This window comes from Geotrypetes seraphini, chromosome 9, assembly GCF_902459505.1.
Source record: "Geotrypetes seraphini chromosome 9, aGeoSer1.1, whole genome shotgun sequence".
Classification (NCBI taxonomy): Eukaryota; Metazoa; Chordata; class Amphibia; order Gymnophiona; family Dermophiidae; genus Geotrypetes; species Geotrypetes seraphini.
In genome coordinates this window covers 23,991,730-24,008,692 of record NC_047092.1, presented here as the reverse complement: position 1 = coordinate 24,008,692, position 16,963 = coordinate 23,991,730, and the positions used below count along the sequence as shown (strand labels likewise).

General features: G+C 45.2%; 1 protein-coding gene across 6 annotated transcripts in view; it reads right to left on the bottom strand.

The window, feature by feature from the left end:
* MAGI2 (membrane associated guanylate kinase, WW and PDZ domain containing 2) overlaps positions 1 to 13,917 on the bottom strand; it is a 1,098,994-nt gene extending 1,085,077 nt beyond the window's left edge. For 4 of the 6 annotated variants that reach the window (XM_033957930.1, XM_033957933.1, XM_033957932.1 and 1 more), the window contains exon 1: positions 13,008 to 13,916. In XM_033957930.1, the coding sequence (XP_033813821.1) occupies positions 13,008 to 13,305 (298 nt within the window). In that variant the 5' untranslated portion in view covers positions 13,306 to 13,916. Of the gene's footprint in view, positions 1 to 13,007 lie in introns of all 6 variants that reach the window. The other 2 variants (XM_033957935.1, XM_033957936.1) reach the window with 1 other exon arrangement.
* Positions 13,918 to 16,963: the final 3,046 nt, after the last annotated feature.

The window sequence follows — 16,963 nt, the reverse complement described above, 5'->3', positions numbered from 1 at the left end:
AAATTTGGTAGAACTTATAATCCAGTGCTTTTAATTTGATCTCCATGGTTATGTTTGGGAAAAGTATTTTTCTGTTGTTGCAGAACTGCTTACTTCACCTTTCCCCGGATTTCAGAGCCCTTTCCATGTGTTAGAAAAAAATGCACTGTGCCCAAAGAATTGACAACATTACATATTGCTCAGTTTGTTCACTTGTAGAAGTATGGGCATTGTTTAATATATTCCCCTCCCCCTCCATATTCGCAGGGGTTAGGGGCAGAGCCGACCCGCGAATAAGGAAAATTTGCAAATAACTTTTGGGCCGACTCTAACCCATCCCCAGACTTTACCTGGTGGTTTAGCAGTGACGCAGGGCAGGAGCTGTTCTTTGAGTTCCAATGGTCTAACGAGACTACAACGGGAGTTACCGTTGTAGTCTCATGAGACCACAGGAACTCGCAGCACGGCTCCGCACGGGGCAGGAGTGTAGGAAGATCACTCCTGTCCCGTGTCACCGCTAGACCACCAAGTAAGGTCCGTGCATGAAGTTGCCACCAGAGCTGCGTCCACGGCTGAGGGCTGTGCTCCCGGGGTGGCTGCTCGCCTCCAATCGCCCCCCTCCCTCCAATCGCCCCTCCTCCTTGCCCCAATCCAAGTCCCGGGGCCGGTTATGGTCGATGCGGGCTTCCTCTGAGCGATTTTCTAGGGGAGGGGGGGGCAGGAAAAAAAAAATTAATGAATAGTAGAAACCTGCGAACACCGAAACCGCGAATAGGGAGGGGGAAGTGTAGTGCAATCTATAAAGTCTGGAGGCATTCCCAGGTGTGGCAGGAGGCAAAGGCATAGGGCAATGATTTGTAGTTCATTAGTGGTTTGGGATACTTTTCCAGTTTGTTTCACATAGTCATTTTAATTTTTTTTTTTTTTTAATGGTTTTAATGCATTTTCAAACGTTCTCTTGTATGAGCTTATCAACTTAATGCACATTAATTCATAGCTAATGCACATTAAAACAATTTGAAGGCCCAAAACAAAAAAACCAAGACTGTGGATGCGAGGTTCTTGATGTCAAAGTTTATTGTAATACTTCTTAAATACTTCAAATGGCGCCAGAGAAGCAATCCATACAAATAAAACAAAATCAATGAATTTTGATGCCAAATTTTTAAGGCATCCTAACAAAATGAACGTACACTAACAAATACACATCTGTAAGAAGATGAGAAATATTAGAAAATGACACGGTGACAAAATTCATCACCGTTCCCGTCCCCGCGGATAACTGCGGGAAACCATCTTCATGTCATTCTTTAAGGAGAGAGGGAAGAATCAGAGTATAATTGGGCACAACCACTTTGCTTTGAAGAATGCTGGTGTAGCAGGACTGAGGTTGAAATAGACACTAAAAAATGACATGGGATTATTTCCTGCAGTTGTCCACGGGGACAGGAACGGTGATGAATTTTGTCACCGTGTCATTCTCTACGAAATATGCACTGGCTGATCATTCAAACCTGTGTGTCGTTTCTCTGTGGGTAACCTTTCAATCATAAACAACATGCAAATCTCTTAAGATAATTTTTCTCCTTAACAATGATCAAAGAGCTTTGATTATCGGTGCAAACTTTACTGGCTCCGTTTACAAAGGTGCGTTAGGACCTTAACGCGTGGAATGCCGCACACGCTAGCTGCTACTGCCTCCTCTTGAGCAGGTGGTAGTTTTTCGGGTAATGCATGCTATAGCGCGTGCTAATCCGGTGCGTGCGCTAAAAAACGCTAGCGCACCTTTGTAAAAGGAGCCCTAGATCTTTTGATTACCACCCCTAGACCCCTAAGCCTTCACGCACCAAAACTGAATGAAGCCCCCTCCCACCAGCCAGTCTGATTTTCAGAGTATCCCTAATGAATATACAGTGTTTCCCCCTGGTCGTTCACGGTCGGCGGTTCGCGGTCCCGGTCATTCGCGGTATTTTCCGACCGCGAACCGCCGACAAGGAGAGGCAGGAGAGAGCAGCGAGCGCAGGAAACCACTCGCGGTACGCTTCGACCGCCTCTTCCTGCACCAAGTCGGGCCTTATCCAATCAGGAGCTGCTTTGACACGCAGCTCCCGATTGGATAAGGCCCGACTTAGTGCAAGGAAGAGGCGGTCGGAGCATACCGCGAGTGGTTTCCTCCACTCGCAACGCTCAGGCTGCTCTCCTGCTTCCCTCCTCAGGCTCCCCCCATGAAAAACCGTATTCGCGGTTTTTCGAGATTCGCGAGGGTTCCTGAAACGGAACCCCCGCGAATATCGGGGGGAGTACTGTATATCAAACATAATCTGCAAGCACTGGATCCAAGAACCAGTTTGATGTATGCCTATACATCTCACAGTGTAGGGTCATGAAATGGTTAACTGTTGTTTAAAATATTGCTCTGGTCTACATAGCTGAAGAAAGTGTACAATCTATTGACTTCATCTGCCTAAAATGTATGTCCCTACCTTACCACATTGTAAGCTAAATAGATAAGAGTTTGAGCCATGATGTACCCTGCCCTTCTGTACATTTAACATTTAGACCTGTAAGAGTTAGATAAGTGACCTGCTAGTGTGAGCTTAGGACCAATAATAATTGTAGAAAAGTTATAGAAGTAACAAATGAAAATTGTAGTTTTTGCATATATTAGTTTGCAAAAAGAGCATAAAAGTCCGTGTATTTCCTGTTTCTGACACTCTAGTAGGCAGGCTCTTAACTGCACTAGAGTCCGGTATACCGTAATAAATCTCTTGTACTTTCTTCACGCCTCTGACTTTGTGTGTCCAAGTGACCTTTCAACAGGTCTTCTTTTGTTTCATTTCCCAAGCAATCATTTTGCATTTTGGAACATTATGCTGACCTCTAGATACCTCAGAGGTGGGGACCCAGACCTTACAACGTACATATACTGTAACTAGAAAAAAAGGCTCCTTTTACAAAAGGTGTGCTAGACATTTTTAGTGCACGCTAGCCAAAATATTACCACCTGCTTAAAAGGAGGCGGTAGCGGCTAGCGCGTGCGGCATTTTAGCATGCGCTAAGCGTACCTTTGTAAAAGGAGCCCAAAGTGTATACTGCTTACTTCATGGCAGATTAGGCTCCTTGATTCTCTTCTTGGTCTCTTTTTATTTTAATCATATGCATAAGCAGCTGCTATTAAGGCATTCAATGCTTTTAGAAAGTTGAACTCAATAAGCACTGGGTCATCCGCCATACAGCAGTGGAGTCAGAGCATGCCTATTAAGAAAGCAAATGAGGGTCTGGGAAATGTCATTACTGGATGTCGGATCACCGTCTTAGTGGTTCATGTGTGGGCACAGAGTCAATAGCTAAGACCCGAAGGCTGGGGTCCTCAAAATCCAGTCCTCAAAAAGGTCCACAGCCCAGCCTGGTTTTCAGGATTTTCCACAATGATCTATTTGCACGCAATGAAAGCAGTGAAGGTAAATAGATCTTTTTCTTACTGCGGACTAGGCAACCTAGAAGAAGGAACGTCCAGTGAAATCATCAAGTTTGCAGACGACACAAAGCTATGTCGGACAATCGGATCACAAAAGGACAGCGAGGAACTACAGAGAGACTTGAGCCAGTGAGAGAGATGGGCAGAGACATGGCAGATGAAGTTTAATGTGGAAAAATGTAAGGTAATGCATTTAGGCAGAAAGAACAAGGAGCACGAGTACAGCATGTCTGGTGCAACTCTGGGTAAGAGTGAACAAGAAAAAGACCTGGGGGTACTGATAGATAGGACCCTGAAACCCTCAGCACAATGCGCGGCGGCGGCAAAGAAAGCAAATAGAATGTTGGGCATGATAAAGAAGGGAATCACAAGTAGATCGGAGAGGGTCATAATGCCGCTTTATAGAGCAATGGTCAGACCGCACTTGGAATACTGTGTCCAACACTGGTCTCCCTATCTAAAGAAGGATATAAAACTGCTCGAGAGGGTGCAGAGGCAAGCAACGAAGCTGGTAAAAGGTACGGAGAACCTGAACTACAAAGAACGACTTAGAAAACTAGGACTGTTCTCCTTTGAGAAGAGGAGACTGCGAGGGGATCCGATTGAGACTTTTAAAATAATACAAGGAATCGACAAGATAGAGCAGGACAAAAAGTTATTTACGATGTCAAATGTGACTTGGACAAGAGGTCATGGACTGAAGATGAGGGGGGACAAGCCCAGGACAAATGCCAGGAAGTTCTGCTTCACACAGCGAGTGGTAGACATCTGGAACGCTCTCCCGGCGGAGATTACTGCGGAACCCACCGCTCTAGGATTTAAGGGCAAGTTAGATGCACATCTCCTCGAAAGGCGCGTAGAGGGATACGGGTGACTAAGTTTTTGCCAGGTTACACCTGACCTGGCCGGGCCTCCGCGGGAGCGGATCACCAGTCTTGATGGACCCAGGGTCTGATCCGGAGATGGCAGTTCTTATGTTCACACTTAATCAGCAACGCTCACCAAAACACAGCATCTTGTATTGCTCATTTGCATGTCATCCCTTGTGGCTTATAGGGCACCGGACCCTATAAGGTGGTCGGTCATTTCTGACCAAAACACGGGCCGTGTCGGGTTTATATCACAATTGATCGACTGTGTATTTTTGTATTGTTCTTGGGACTGCACCTTGTATATCATAAACTTCTGAATAAAGTCTGGATCAAGTTAATCAGTTCCACAGTCGTTCCCTTTGTATCTGTAAATAAATCTTATACATATTCATTGTGGAAATCCTGTACACTAGGCAGGGCTGCAGACCTTGAGGACTGGATTTGAGTAGAGAATGACACGGTGACAAAATTCATCACCGTCCCCGTCCCCGCGGATAACCACGGGAAACCATCTTCATGTCATTCTTTAAGGAGAGAGGGAAGAATCAGAGTATGAATGGCCACAACCACTGACCCTCAAGCTTTGCTTTGAAGAATGCTGGTGTAGAAGGACCGAGGTTGAAATAGACACTACAGAATGACAATCTCTGGTATGCAGAGCAGATATTGTGATGTCATAATGCCTCATCCCACCAGTGCCTAAGAGCCAATCACATCAGTGATGTCACAATGGCTTCATTATCCTTGGCTCACATAAGAATCAGAGTATGAATGGCCACAACCTCTGACCCTCAAGCTTTGCTTTGAAGAATGCCGGTGTAGAAGGACCAAGGTTGAAATAGTCACTAGAAAATGACATGGGATTATTTCCCGCGGTTATCCGCGGGGACAGGAACGGTGATGAATTTTGTCACCGTGTCATTCTCTAGATTTGAGGACCCTTGGACTAAGGGGTTTTCAGTCAAGGATATTGCAGAGATCAGAGGATTAACATTGAAAAAAAAGAGACCTTACAACAAAATACGGGTGGCACAAAGTCTGGTGGGAGAAAGAGAGAGGAACTTCTTTGATTGCAAAGTGAAGTGAATTCCTTACACAGAGCACTACTTAAAGTAGAAGGTGGACTAAGTGTTATGTATGCTGAGAGCAGACAAGATAATAAACATCATTCTCATGACAAAGGCATTGTCACTTGGAATATTGTAACATACATGCTTCCACTTGTTAGTTTATGAGCTGGTTCAATAAATTGTGACTTTATCTAACCAAATTTACATAAGAAATTTTTTTATTATTGTTGAAAGTTGGCAGAAGCTGAAGAAGCATTTCTGGGAAGTTAGCCACCAGACACACTGCCCTAGGATATCCCGCCCATCCCTTCCTCCTTTGAGGAACAATGTAGGAGGGAGTACTGAAATGTTCTCAGCCCAACCAAGAAGAGAATGACGTGGATATGATTCAATCAATAATCTGAAACAATGTCAAAACATAGAATTTAGTTTCTGCAAATTGACACTTAATGAAACAAGATAATCTTTACAGCTACACTGGCAAAATAATGCTTAGAATTTAGGAAGTTGACTGGTTGGGCTGAGAACTTGTTATCATCCCCTCCCCCACCCCACCCCCCTCCACCCATGTAATAAAAATGAGTCAAGTATAGGACAATCAAGCCATTGTGACATCACTGATGAGGCTGGCTCTTATTGGTGGAATGAGGCATTCTGACATCACAATCTCAGCTCTGATAACCAGAGACTGCAACTCTTCACACTACGAAGGGGTGCTGAATAGTTCTCAGCCCAACCAAGAAGAGAATGACATGGATATGGTTCAATTAATGATCTTAAACAATAAAAAAAGGGTCCTTTTATTAAGGCACGCTAGTGCGTATGCTAAACACTAACGCGTCCATTATATTCTATGGACACGTTAGCATATAGCGTGCACTAAAACAGCGTGCCTTAGTAAAGAGGGGGATAGAATTTTGTTTCTGCAAACTGGCACTTAAACACTCTTTTCAGCTACAGTTGCAAAATAAGACTCAGAATTTAGGACATTGATTGGTTAGGCTGAGAAGTTTTCAGCATCCCGTGGTAATGTCTATCTAGTTCTTGGTCCACCGGAAGCCAGGTGCTAAGTTAGGTGATGTATTTAATGCCAGGTTAAGATAGCCAAGTCCTCTAAGGCCCAACCAGTTTCTTCTTATTTGTGACCTTCTTAGGAAAAGGTGACTAAAGTCACCAGAAATAAAAAATAAAAATAAAAAAATGAGGTTTTAACGAATTCTGTTAGAGCAAACAATTTGTAATACAACAGTCTAAACACTATCCTTTTATGTGAAAAAAAAAATAGTTAAAGCAGTTCATACTTGTAACTTCGCAAACTGCTTATGAACCCACGACATAAAAATATTGGCCATTCTCAACGAGGAGTGGTGGAGTGGCCTAGTGGTTAGAGCGGCTGCCTCAGCATTCCGAGGTTGCAAGTTCCATCCCCATTACACTCTGGGCAAGTCACTAAGCACTTCATTGCCCTAGGTACATAATATGTACCTGTCTAAAACACGTAAACCACTTTACCCCCTTCCCCCTTTTACCAAACCGTGATAGCGGTTTTTAGCTCAGGGAGCAGCGCTGAATGCTGCTCCCGACGCTCGTAAGAACAATGAAGGTTAATGTGGAAACCACACAGAAAAAAATGCAGTATACAAAATTCCCATCCCCTTTTTGGATTTGCTACTTTACGCTGGCTTTTACTAAACTGCGGTAGAGGCTGGCGAGATAAATGCTTCGACACTCATAGGAATTGAATGAGCACCAGAGCATTTACCTCACCAGCCCACAGTAAAAAGCTCTTCTACGGTTTAGTAAAAGGAGTCCTTAAGTTACCTATTCCCAGAGATGGTCACTTTTGAAAGACTCAAAAAAAGCAGCAGAAACCATGGTGCTCATATCCAAAGCTATCTCTGAAATTTCTAAGAGCCCAGTAGTGCCCATATGGTAGCAGTGGACAAAATGCTACTGACAGAAACGCAGCGTTGCAGCCTTACAAGGAGTTCAGCTCTATAAAGCCAAAGGTACCTCCAACGCAGAACCGGCATCTGAACGCAACAAGCACAGAAAAACCCACCAGATCTCAGCCAACTAACAGGTCTCAAAATACAAACAAGATAATATGCTGTTGTAACTCCACTTCATCTGAAAGACAATTAGCTCTGAAGTATAGTGTCCGAGGAGCCCAACTAAGACTCACTGCAACGACAGAAATGAAGCGTCAGGACATGCACAGAATCAAAGATAATGTGAGAGCACAGGGGGGGGAAGAGGGAAGGAGCATTAGAGAATGACACGGGGACAAATGTGTCCCCGTCCCTTCAGGAACTCAATTTCCCCGTCCAAGCGAGTTTTGTCCCTGTCCCTGCCCCATTCCTGTAAGCTCTGCCTTAAATGCACAAGCCTCGAACACTTATGATTTTAAAGTGATTGAGGCTTGCGCAGATGAGGACAGAGCTTAGGCACTGGTGGAATGAGGCATGATGACATCACAATCTGAGCTCTAGAATGTTGCTACTTAGGATTTTAAAGTGTTTGAGGCTTGTGCAGATGAGGACAGAGCTTAGGCATTGGTGGAATGAGGCATTATGACATCACAGTCTGAGCTCTAGAATGTTGCTACTTATGATTTTAAAGTGTTTGAGGCTTGTGCAGATGAGGACGGAGCTTAGGCATTGGTGGAATGAGGCATTATGACATCACAGTCTGAGCTCTAGAATGTTGCTACTTATGATTTTAAAGTGTTTGAGGCTTGTGCAGATGAGGACGGAGCTTAGGCATTGGTGGAATGAGGCATTATGACATCACAGTCTGAGCTCTAGAATGTTGCTACTTATGATTTTAAAGTGATTGAGGCTTGTGCAGATGAGGACAGAGCTTGCAGGAATGGGGCAGGGACGGGACGGAAAAATGAGTTCCCGCGGGGACGGGGAAAAATTTGTCTCCGTGTCATTCTCCAAGGAGCATCACAAGGAAGGACATCAGATTCAAACGTCTCTAAATAAAGTCAAGGTTAAAACAAAAAAGTGCTTGTTCAAAAGATATTTTAAATTACTAATTAAGGATTCCTTTTATTAAGGGAATAGGACTTGATACTTTCGGTGGTCACAATTTTATTTATTTATTTATTTCGTTCTCTATCCCATTCTCTGCCAAAGAGCTCAGAATGGGTTATAGGTGGACATACATAATATACAGTTAACAGGTTACAATTTGCCATAGCTATAGTATAAGATTTTTTGATACTAGCTTTATCCTAATTCGACACATACTAGGGATCTAATACCAATATACATAGTATAGAGTTTACAGGTTACAATTTGCCATAGTTACAGATAGTGACGTAGTAAGGGGCAACGGGAAGAGGGGGGTGCTACCCCAGGCGATGTCTTGGTGGGGGTCAAAGAAGTTTACATATTATTCAAGTATACAAGTACGTATTTTGTACCTGGAGAAATTAACAACCCGCTCCCCCTTTCACAAAACTGTAGCGCGGTTTTTACTGCCGGCCGTGAGCATCAGAGCTAATACCACCAGGGCCAGCGCTAAAAACCACCCTACAGTTTTGTAAAATATGGAGGTGGGGGGGAGATAAGTAACTTGCCAAGAGTCACAAGGAGCTGCAGTGGGAATCAAATCCAGTTCCTCAAGCTGCTGCATTAACCACTAGGCTACTTCTCCACACAGCTAACAAACCCCGCCCCCAAAAATGGAGCACCTTGGAACACAGTCAAGAGTCCTGCGGTAACTGTGAAATCTGATCACAGTAAACCTTGTGCTAAATAATTTTTCTAGATTTTTTTTTTAAGGAGGCAGAGAGTGGGCCGTCCTGCGCCAACCAGTTAGGCCCAGATTCTAGAAAGTCTGCCTAACGTTAGGCACCGATATGGACGCCCAATTTAATTCAGCAATAGGCTTAATCAGTGACTATACTAGCACTCAACACCTCACAATCAGCTTTATTTGCACTTAATTGGAAAGATAGGCGCCAACTGTAACTCAAAAAAACCCAATTCTATAAAAAGTAGGTGCCTAGCCCAAAGCGCCTACACTAAAAATCGTGCATGGCAGACCATGGGTGTGTTTTCAAGTTGCGCCTCTTCGTGAATCAGGTGCTGTTAGGCTTTGATACTGGCGACCAACTTTAGGCGTAGGAAAATCCGGCATAAATTGGACGACGCCTAAATTTTAGGATACTGAACGTCACCTAAGCACAATTCTATAATGGGCGCCTGTGTTTTATAAAATCTGGCCCAGATTGAGTATAGGGTGCCCGTTCTCAGAAGCTGCCTAAGCAGCTTTTGAGAATCGCACATGGGGGCCCTATACAAAAATCGCCTTAATCCGCCTAACCACCGCTCTAATTGGCGCTCATATTACAGGCGCTGAACTGACGGCAGCAAGGGATCTCCCTGCCGTGAACAGTTTAGTTGCCGTGGTTTTAAATGTCGGGCGTCATCGGTGGAAGCTCAATAAAGCTGGGTTTTTTTTGGGAGGGGGGATGTTTCTGCTACATTTTTCACAAACTCCCAAATGAAGGTTTCCCATTTTTCAAAGACAACATTCAAGTCAGAAGAGGTTCACCATGCTAAACCAAACATAGGGATCTTTAACTAAGGTGTGCTAACCGATTTAGAATGCACTAAAGATTATTCTATGGGCCCTTATTAGCATTTAGCGCGTGCTAATCTTTAGCGCACCTTAGTAAAAGGAACCCTTAACGAAACAATGACATTAAAAATTCTTATACTCCATATATATTTAGGGCTTCCTTTTACGAAGCTGCGTTGGCGGCTTTATTGCACGCAACTTTTTAGCGCGCGCTAACCCCCGCGCTAGCCGAAAAACTACCGCCTGCTCAAGAGGAGGCGGTAGCGGCTAGTGCGGCCGGCAAATTAGCGCGCTCTATTACGCGCGTTAAACCGCTAACGCGGCTTCGTAAAAGGAGCCCTTAATGTATGCCGCTGCAAACCAGTGGCTTCCAATTTTGAGCAAAAGTTAATATTTTACGAATCTGCAAACGTAGCAACAGGTTTTGAAGTAACTTGAATAGCACGAAATAGTAAATGAGTATAAGCCAGGGGTCTCAAAGTCCCTCCTTGAGGGCTGCAATCCAGTCGGGTTTTCAGGATTTCCCCCAATGAATATGCATGAGATCTATGTCCATGCACTGCTTTCAATGCATATTCATTGGGGAAATCCTGAAAACCCAACTGGATTGCGGCCCTCAAGGAGGGACTTTGAGATCCCTGGCATAAGCAGTAATTCAGACACCACACATGTATCCATTATGTCCGAAGACTGCAACAGTCAACTGTGGAATTCCTGCCTGGATTGCACTAACATGGCTAAAACATTCTACCTCAGTAACCCTTCTCCCCTGACCTCAACAGTAACCATGCCTCACGCCATGTGCCAAAACAAAAATTTGTCACCATCCTCACCCTAGAGCAGGGGTAGGCAATTCCGGTCCTCGAGAGCCAGAGCCAGGTCAGATTTTCAGGATATCCACAATGAATATGTATGAGACGGATTTGCATGCACTGCCTCCTTGACATGCAAATCTATCTCATGCGTATTTATTGTGGATATCCTGAAAACCTTGCCTAGCTCTGGCTCTCGAGGACTGGAATTGCCTACCCCTGCCCTAGAGTACCCATTGCTTAAAAACATGCAGAGTCCGCAGAAATACAGTCCTCTCTCTCCTTTTTCCATCTCAGGAAACATAAATCTGCATGCTTGGCATGAGCTGCACTTTTCTGGGGCAGAATGTCTGGTTGCACATCCAAGTTCCTTAAAAACCCTGTACCTCCCCCGTTTTCCTATGCAAAATTACATCACGCCAAGCCGGGGGAGCTCACAGGACAGTACATAAGGTCATGAGACCGCACCGCAGATCACTGTTCTCTTTTGTGTTGCTCTTGATCAGGGGTGCCCAATAGGTCGATCGCGATCGACCGGTAGCTCGCCAAGGCAAAGTGAGTCGATCATCCAGGACCCTCTTTGCCTTGGCGTTCTATCGGGCCGATCGATCTTCCTCTCCCCGACATCAATTCTGTCGTCGGAGAGGAAGTTTGGTCCAACCAATCGCTGCGTGGCTGGGCGGAACTTCCTCTCCAACGGCAGAATTGAAGTCGGGGAGAAGAAGATTGATGGGCCCGAAGCAGAGAGAGCATGGGGCGGCGTCGGCTTTGAGGCCTGTTATCCAATGGTGTCGTTTGGGTCCTGTTCCCCGATGGCAGCGGCAGTGGCTTGGGGAAGGGCAGGGAGAAAGAAAGAAAGGGGCGCAGGCAGGGAGACAGAAGGAAAGAAGAGAAACAGGAAAAAAAGAAAGGGGGCATGAAGAGAGAAAGAAAGAAAGGGCAGGGAGAGAGGAAGAAAAAGTTGGGGGAGGGAATGAGGTTTGGAGGAGAGGAAGCATACAGGCTGAAAGAAAGATTGGATGCACAGTCAGAAGAAGAAAGTGCAACCAGAGACAAGGTAGGAAAAATTATTTTATTTTAAATTTAGTGATCAAAATGTGTCTGAATTTATATCTGCTGTCTATATTTTACAATATGGTCCCCTTTTACTAAACCGCAATAGTGGTTTTTAGCGCAGGGAGCATATGAGCGTCGAGAGCAGCGCTGGACATTCAGCGCAGCTCCCTGCGCTAAAAAATGCTATTGTGGTTTAGTAAAAAGGGAGGGGGTGGGTATTTGTCTATTTTTGTATGGTTGTTACTGAGGTGACAGTGCATAGAGTCATCTGCTTTGACCTCTTTGAAAAAACCCCGGAATAGGAATGATAATTAACAATTCTATGCGTACAGTGTGCGTTGTGTTTTTTTATTTTATTTTATTGTTGGTAGATCATTTTGACTTGGTCATTTTAAAAGTAGCTCACGAGTCAAAAAGTGTGGGCACCCCTGCTCGTGATTCACAGTTTAGACTAGAGCCTTACAAGAGGAGCCCTGTGGAATCTTGCAACCTGTATTATATGGCCTTTTGGAAACCTGTCATTGAACTTGACCACCACTGCTGGGCTGATGCTGCTCAGGGCAAAGGAGGCACACCCCCGTGACTTTGTCTGCACCAAACGAAACTAAGTTCAGTTATTCTGCCAAACGAAAATAAGAAGCTAACGTTTCTCTTCCATTTCATTGAAAGCTGCAGGGGTCCGGAAGTTTTTGTCCCTCCCTACAGCGTTATTGTACACTTCTCTTTAAGCAATGCAGACCGGCTCCACATGCAACCGCATCCTTTAAGAAAAGTTACGGAGTAGCTGTTGAGATTTGTCATCTGATGGGTTGGGTTTCTTTCCACGCCCAGCCCTGCGCCATCCTGCACTCGCTGAGCGGGGCAGAGAGAGAGGCTCTGCCCTACCCCCTAGCACACGTCCAGTCGCGCCTATCCCGAAAGTGTCAGTTCTTTGCACACCGTTAGCAGCCTCCCCCCCCCCCCCAAGTGCAAATCCTTTCACTGACGCACATTAAATTCCCCTCCTCCTCCCCCCCATCCCTGCCTAAAAGTCCCTCCAAAGAAAAACTAGTGCAGTCTTAGGAGAGCCAAAGAACCCCCACCCCCAAAGTTACTTCTCAGCTACCTCCCAAGAACAAAAAAGCAACGCAAAACTGCGCCTTACCTTGTTTGACACATTTGAACCTGATGGGATCCTTGCAGTGCTTGATCACGGCCAGCACGTCCCGGGTGGTGAGCCCGGCCACGGGGGTCTCGTTCACCTCGAGCAGCAGCTCCTCGGGCACTAGCTTGCCGCTCTGATAGGCCACCTTGCCGGCTCTCACCTCCCCCAGGTAGGGGAACTGGCCATTCTCGGCGCCCCCTCTCAGCTCGAAGCCCAGCTGCCCTTCGGCGTCCCTGTCAACGGCGCTCTCGTGGACTCTGCTCGTCCAGTGGGCTTTCTTCTTCAGGCTCTTGGACATCGCCGTGGGGCTGCGAGGAGGGGGCCGGGCTGCCGTTGCCGCCGACGTGAGCCCGTGGAGTGCCGAGGCTTGCAGCAGCACCCCGAGCGAGAAGGGTCGGGGGCAGGGCTGAAGTCGCCGCAGCTGGACGCTCCGGGGTCAGTCTGTCTCTCAGAGGCTGAAGTGGGTGTCTGGCTGTGCAATGCATTTAAAAAAAAAATGTGTGTGTGTGTGAGAGAGAGAGAGACACTGCATGTGAGGGTGATGGGCTGTACGTAAGACGTCGTTAGTAGCTCCCCATGTGGGAACTGCAGCAGCTGGAGCGGCGCTTGCATGCGTGCGTGCGTCCTGTAGGGGGAGGGGGCGGGTGGGGAAGGGGGGACTGGCTGCTTTGCTCCGCGCCCCCAAGCCTGACCCGGTAGTGAAGAGCGAGAGAGAGGCTCTGCTGTGCAGGGCTCGCCGTCTGCGTCTCCGTACGCGCTTGGCAACCGCGCGGGCGAGGAGAGGCGCGAGCCGAGCCGAGCCGGGCCTTCGTGCGCTGTTGGCCCAGGGGCGCCCAGGGACTGATGCTTTCGGCGGGAGGGAGGGGGCGTGGTCAGGCCGGCGCTGCGTCTCGAGACTTTCTCGCACAGAGACTGTGCCGAGCGTGAGGAGGAAAGTGGGTCACAGCTGCGCAAGAGATCATATTATTTCATTTCCTCGCCACTTGACAGGGTACAATAAAGACTCTACAAGAAAATGTTCTGTATATCTTTTATTGCTACTCCTATAAAACCAATAAAAAGAACATTGAACACATAAGAATATGAGTGAAAGCCTGAGTTTAAGAGTCGTCTGTGGGCACCAGAGGCACACCCCCCCCCTCCCCCATGCAGCGGGTTTTCTCGAAATAAAAAAAAAAAAAAGAAAGTGTGCTTGGAAGATAACTTTTGCAAGTGTTTATTCCCTCATCCCCCTTACATATTTTATAGACCAAACCTTAAGTATTTCCACTCGTTTAATGCTGTGCTGATGTCCTGTTTTGGGTTAATTTCTTTATAAAATAGGACAGTGTGTTTTTCACAATCAGTTTGTTAACTTTTTTATTGCTCCTCGTCAGTTTTAAATCTGTTGGGGGGGATTTAGACAGTATAATAAAATAGGGAAAATGCTTGGAGTACCTGAATGTAAACCACTTAGACTATAAGTGGTATATAAATGCTTAAATAAATACATTAAAAATCCTAGATCTGTAACGGGCGCCCTATGTCAATATCGAAATGATCAAAATTATTTATATATTTAAAAAGTTTTATATATATATTCCATTATTTTTACTGCACAAGTAGGCAATTTACATAGAGCACAACTGTAGCATGGTACAGTCCTGCCATCAAATATAAGAAATTTAAGGGGGGAGTCAAAAATACCCATAAAGAAGCCATTTTAAAGTGTATTGATAGCCTGTACTGGCAGGAACCAGCTGCTGCAGGAATAGCATGATACCAAAATGAACCTCCATCCCTCATTTGAGGCAATTTGCATGAGAAAGTAGCTGGAGAGCTATAGGGTGTTCTTTTCCTTACAGTTACAACAATTCCTGTTTTCTTACAGGTTCTGTCTCTGAGTATTATTAAAGCACCTTTCAGATATGTACTTGCATAAATACTTAAGACATCTTTGTCTCAGGTTTTTTTAAAGAGTGATCCCTTTATGCAATAAATATGTTTTTCTTCCAAAGAACATGCCACAGTGTCTTTGTACTTTTCGGCAGGCTCTTTAGAATGATCTAAAGAGGCAACGGATTTTCTTCATTTAATAGTTCTAAAGTGCTATTTCACCCAAAAATGGCAAGCCTCACATTTGAAAATCGAGGTTGCTAGTACATAAGATGTAAACTGATCTAGTTGTATCCACAGAAAGGTGGTATATCAAATCCTATCCCCTTTCCCTACATCAGCACATTAAGGTTCTTAGTTGGGGGTTTTTTTCTCTGAAGGATGTTCAAGTTTCAAGTTTATTTATTCTTGATGAATCGCCTATATAAATTGCTAGGCGATGTACAATGATATAACATGAATTAATAAATGAAACAAGTACAATATTAATGGTGACATAAAAAACAAATTAGTTGTTTATTACAATCGTCTCATAGTGTCACCTTATTTCATTTATTTCTATACTCATCCCCACCCCAAAAAAAAAGCTGAGAAGTAAATGGAGTATTCAGTTTTATACCTACATTCCACCTAAATATACACCTTTTTTCATACTGTCTACCTTTTTAAATATTTCCAAATTTTCTGTCGAACTCCTTGACATCAAACTTGTATACTTTTTCTGCATTCTTCAGCAGCCAACATTGATCTCCCAATTAAAAAGCTGGAGTTACCATGGAAATCCACTCACTGATGATTTCCAGTGAAAGTTTACGCTATTCATATACTTTGGAGCCTGTAAACACACACATACCCCATTTATCTATCGCCCCCTACTCACAAAATGTTTTCCAGAGTTCTTTCTCCTCTCCAGTGCAAGTGAATTCCTTTGCCCTTTAGGTTTCTCAGGCTCTCTCGCTCCTTTTCAACAGTAGTCAGTGAAGGGAAGGGGTGAAACACGGATCTAAACCCGCACATCCTTAAAAATCTGAGGTCCGTGACACTTTTAGCACGGGGAGGGCAAAGCATTAGGATCTGTCAGAGCTAAAGTGTCACGGAGGTCTGTCAGAACCATAACCTGTGCTGAGACTAAAAGTGGCAGGGTGCTGGGTTTAGTCTATTTTGTATTCTGGTTCTACTTTGTTGTTATTCCATGGTTGCCTGTACTTTGTACGTTGCTTTTCTGTTTGAAACTAAAAATTGATTACGCGTTAAAAAGTGGCACGGATCTCATATTTTTAAGGACGTGCGGGTTTAGATCCGTGAGGTCCGTAAAGTCCGCGTTTTACCCCTTCCCGTCAGTGAAATTTCAGCCATGTCAACATTTTTTTCTGAGCCCCCCAACTGGCATACTTCCTAATTGAGGGTCAAGCTTTTCCTCTAGTTTCACCAGGGATGGCTTCTGTTCTGGGGATGTGAGAAAATCATATTGGTGCAACTGTTGCAAAGGACTTGAATGAGAAGGGTTAAGAACATAAGAAGTGCCGCTGCTGGGTCAGACCGGTGGTCCATCATGCCCAGCAGTCCGCTCATGCGGCGGCCCTCTGGTCAAAGACCAGCACCCTAACCGAGACTAGCCCTACCAGCGCCCGTTCTTGTTCAGCAGGAACTTGTCTAACTTTGTCTTGAATCCCTGGAGGGTGTTTTCCCCTATGACAGACTCCAGAAGAGCGTTCCAGTTTTCCACCACTCTCTGGGTGAAGAAGAACTTCCTTATGTTCGTACGGAATCTATCCCCTTTTAACTTTAGAGAGTGCCCTCTTGTTCTCCCTACCTTGGAGAGGGTGAACTGTCTGTCCTTATCTACTAAGTCTATTCCCTTCAGTACCTTGAATGTTTCAATCATGTCCCCTATAAGAACCTAATAATTGCCGCTGCTGGGTCAGACCAGTGGTCCATCATGCTAAGCAGTCTGTTCACATGGCGGCCCCTAGGTCAAGACCGCTGCTCCAAATAAGTCCAGTCTCACCAGTTCAGCAGGAACTTGTCTAACTTTCTCTTGAATCCCTGGAGGGTGTTTTCCCCTATGACAGACTCCAGAA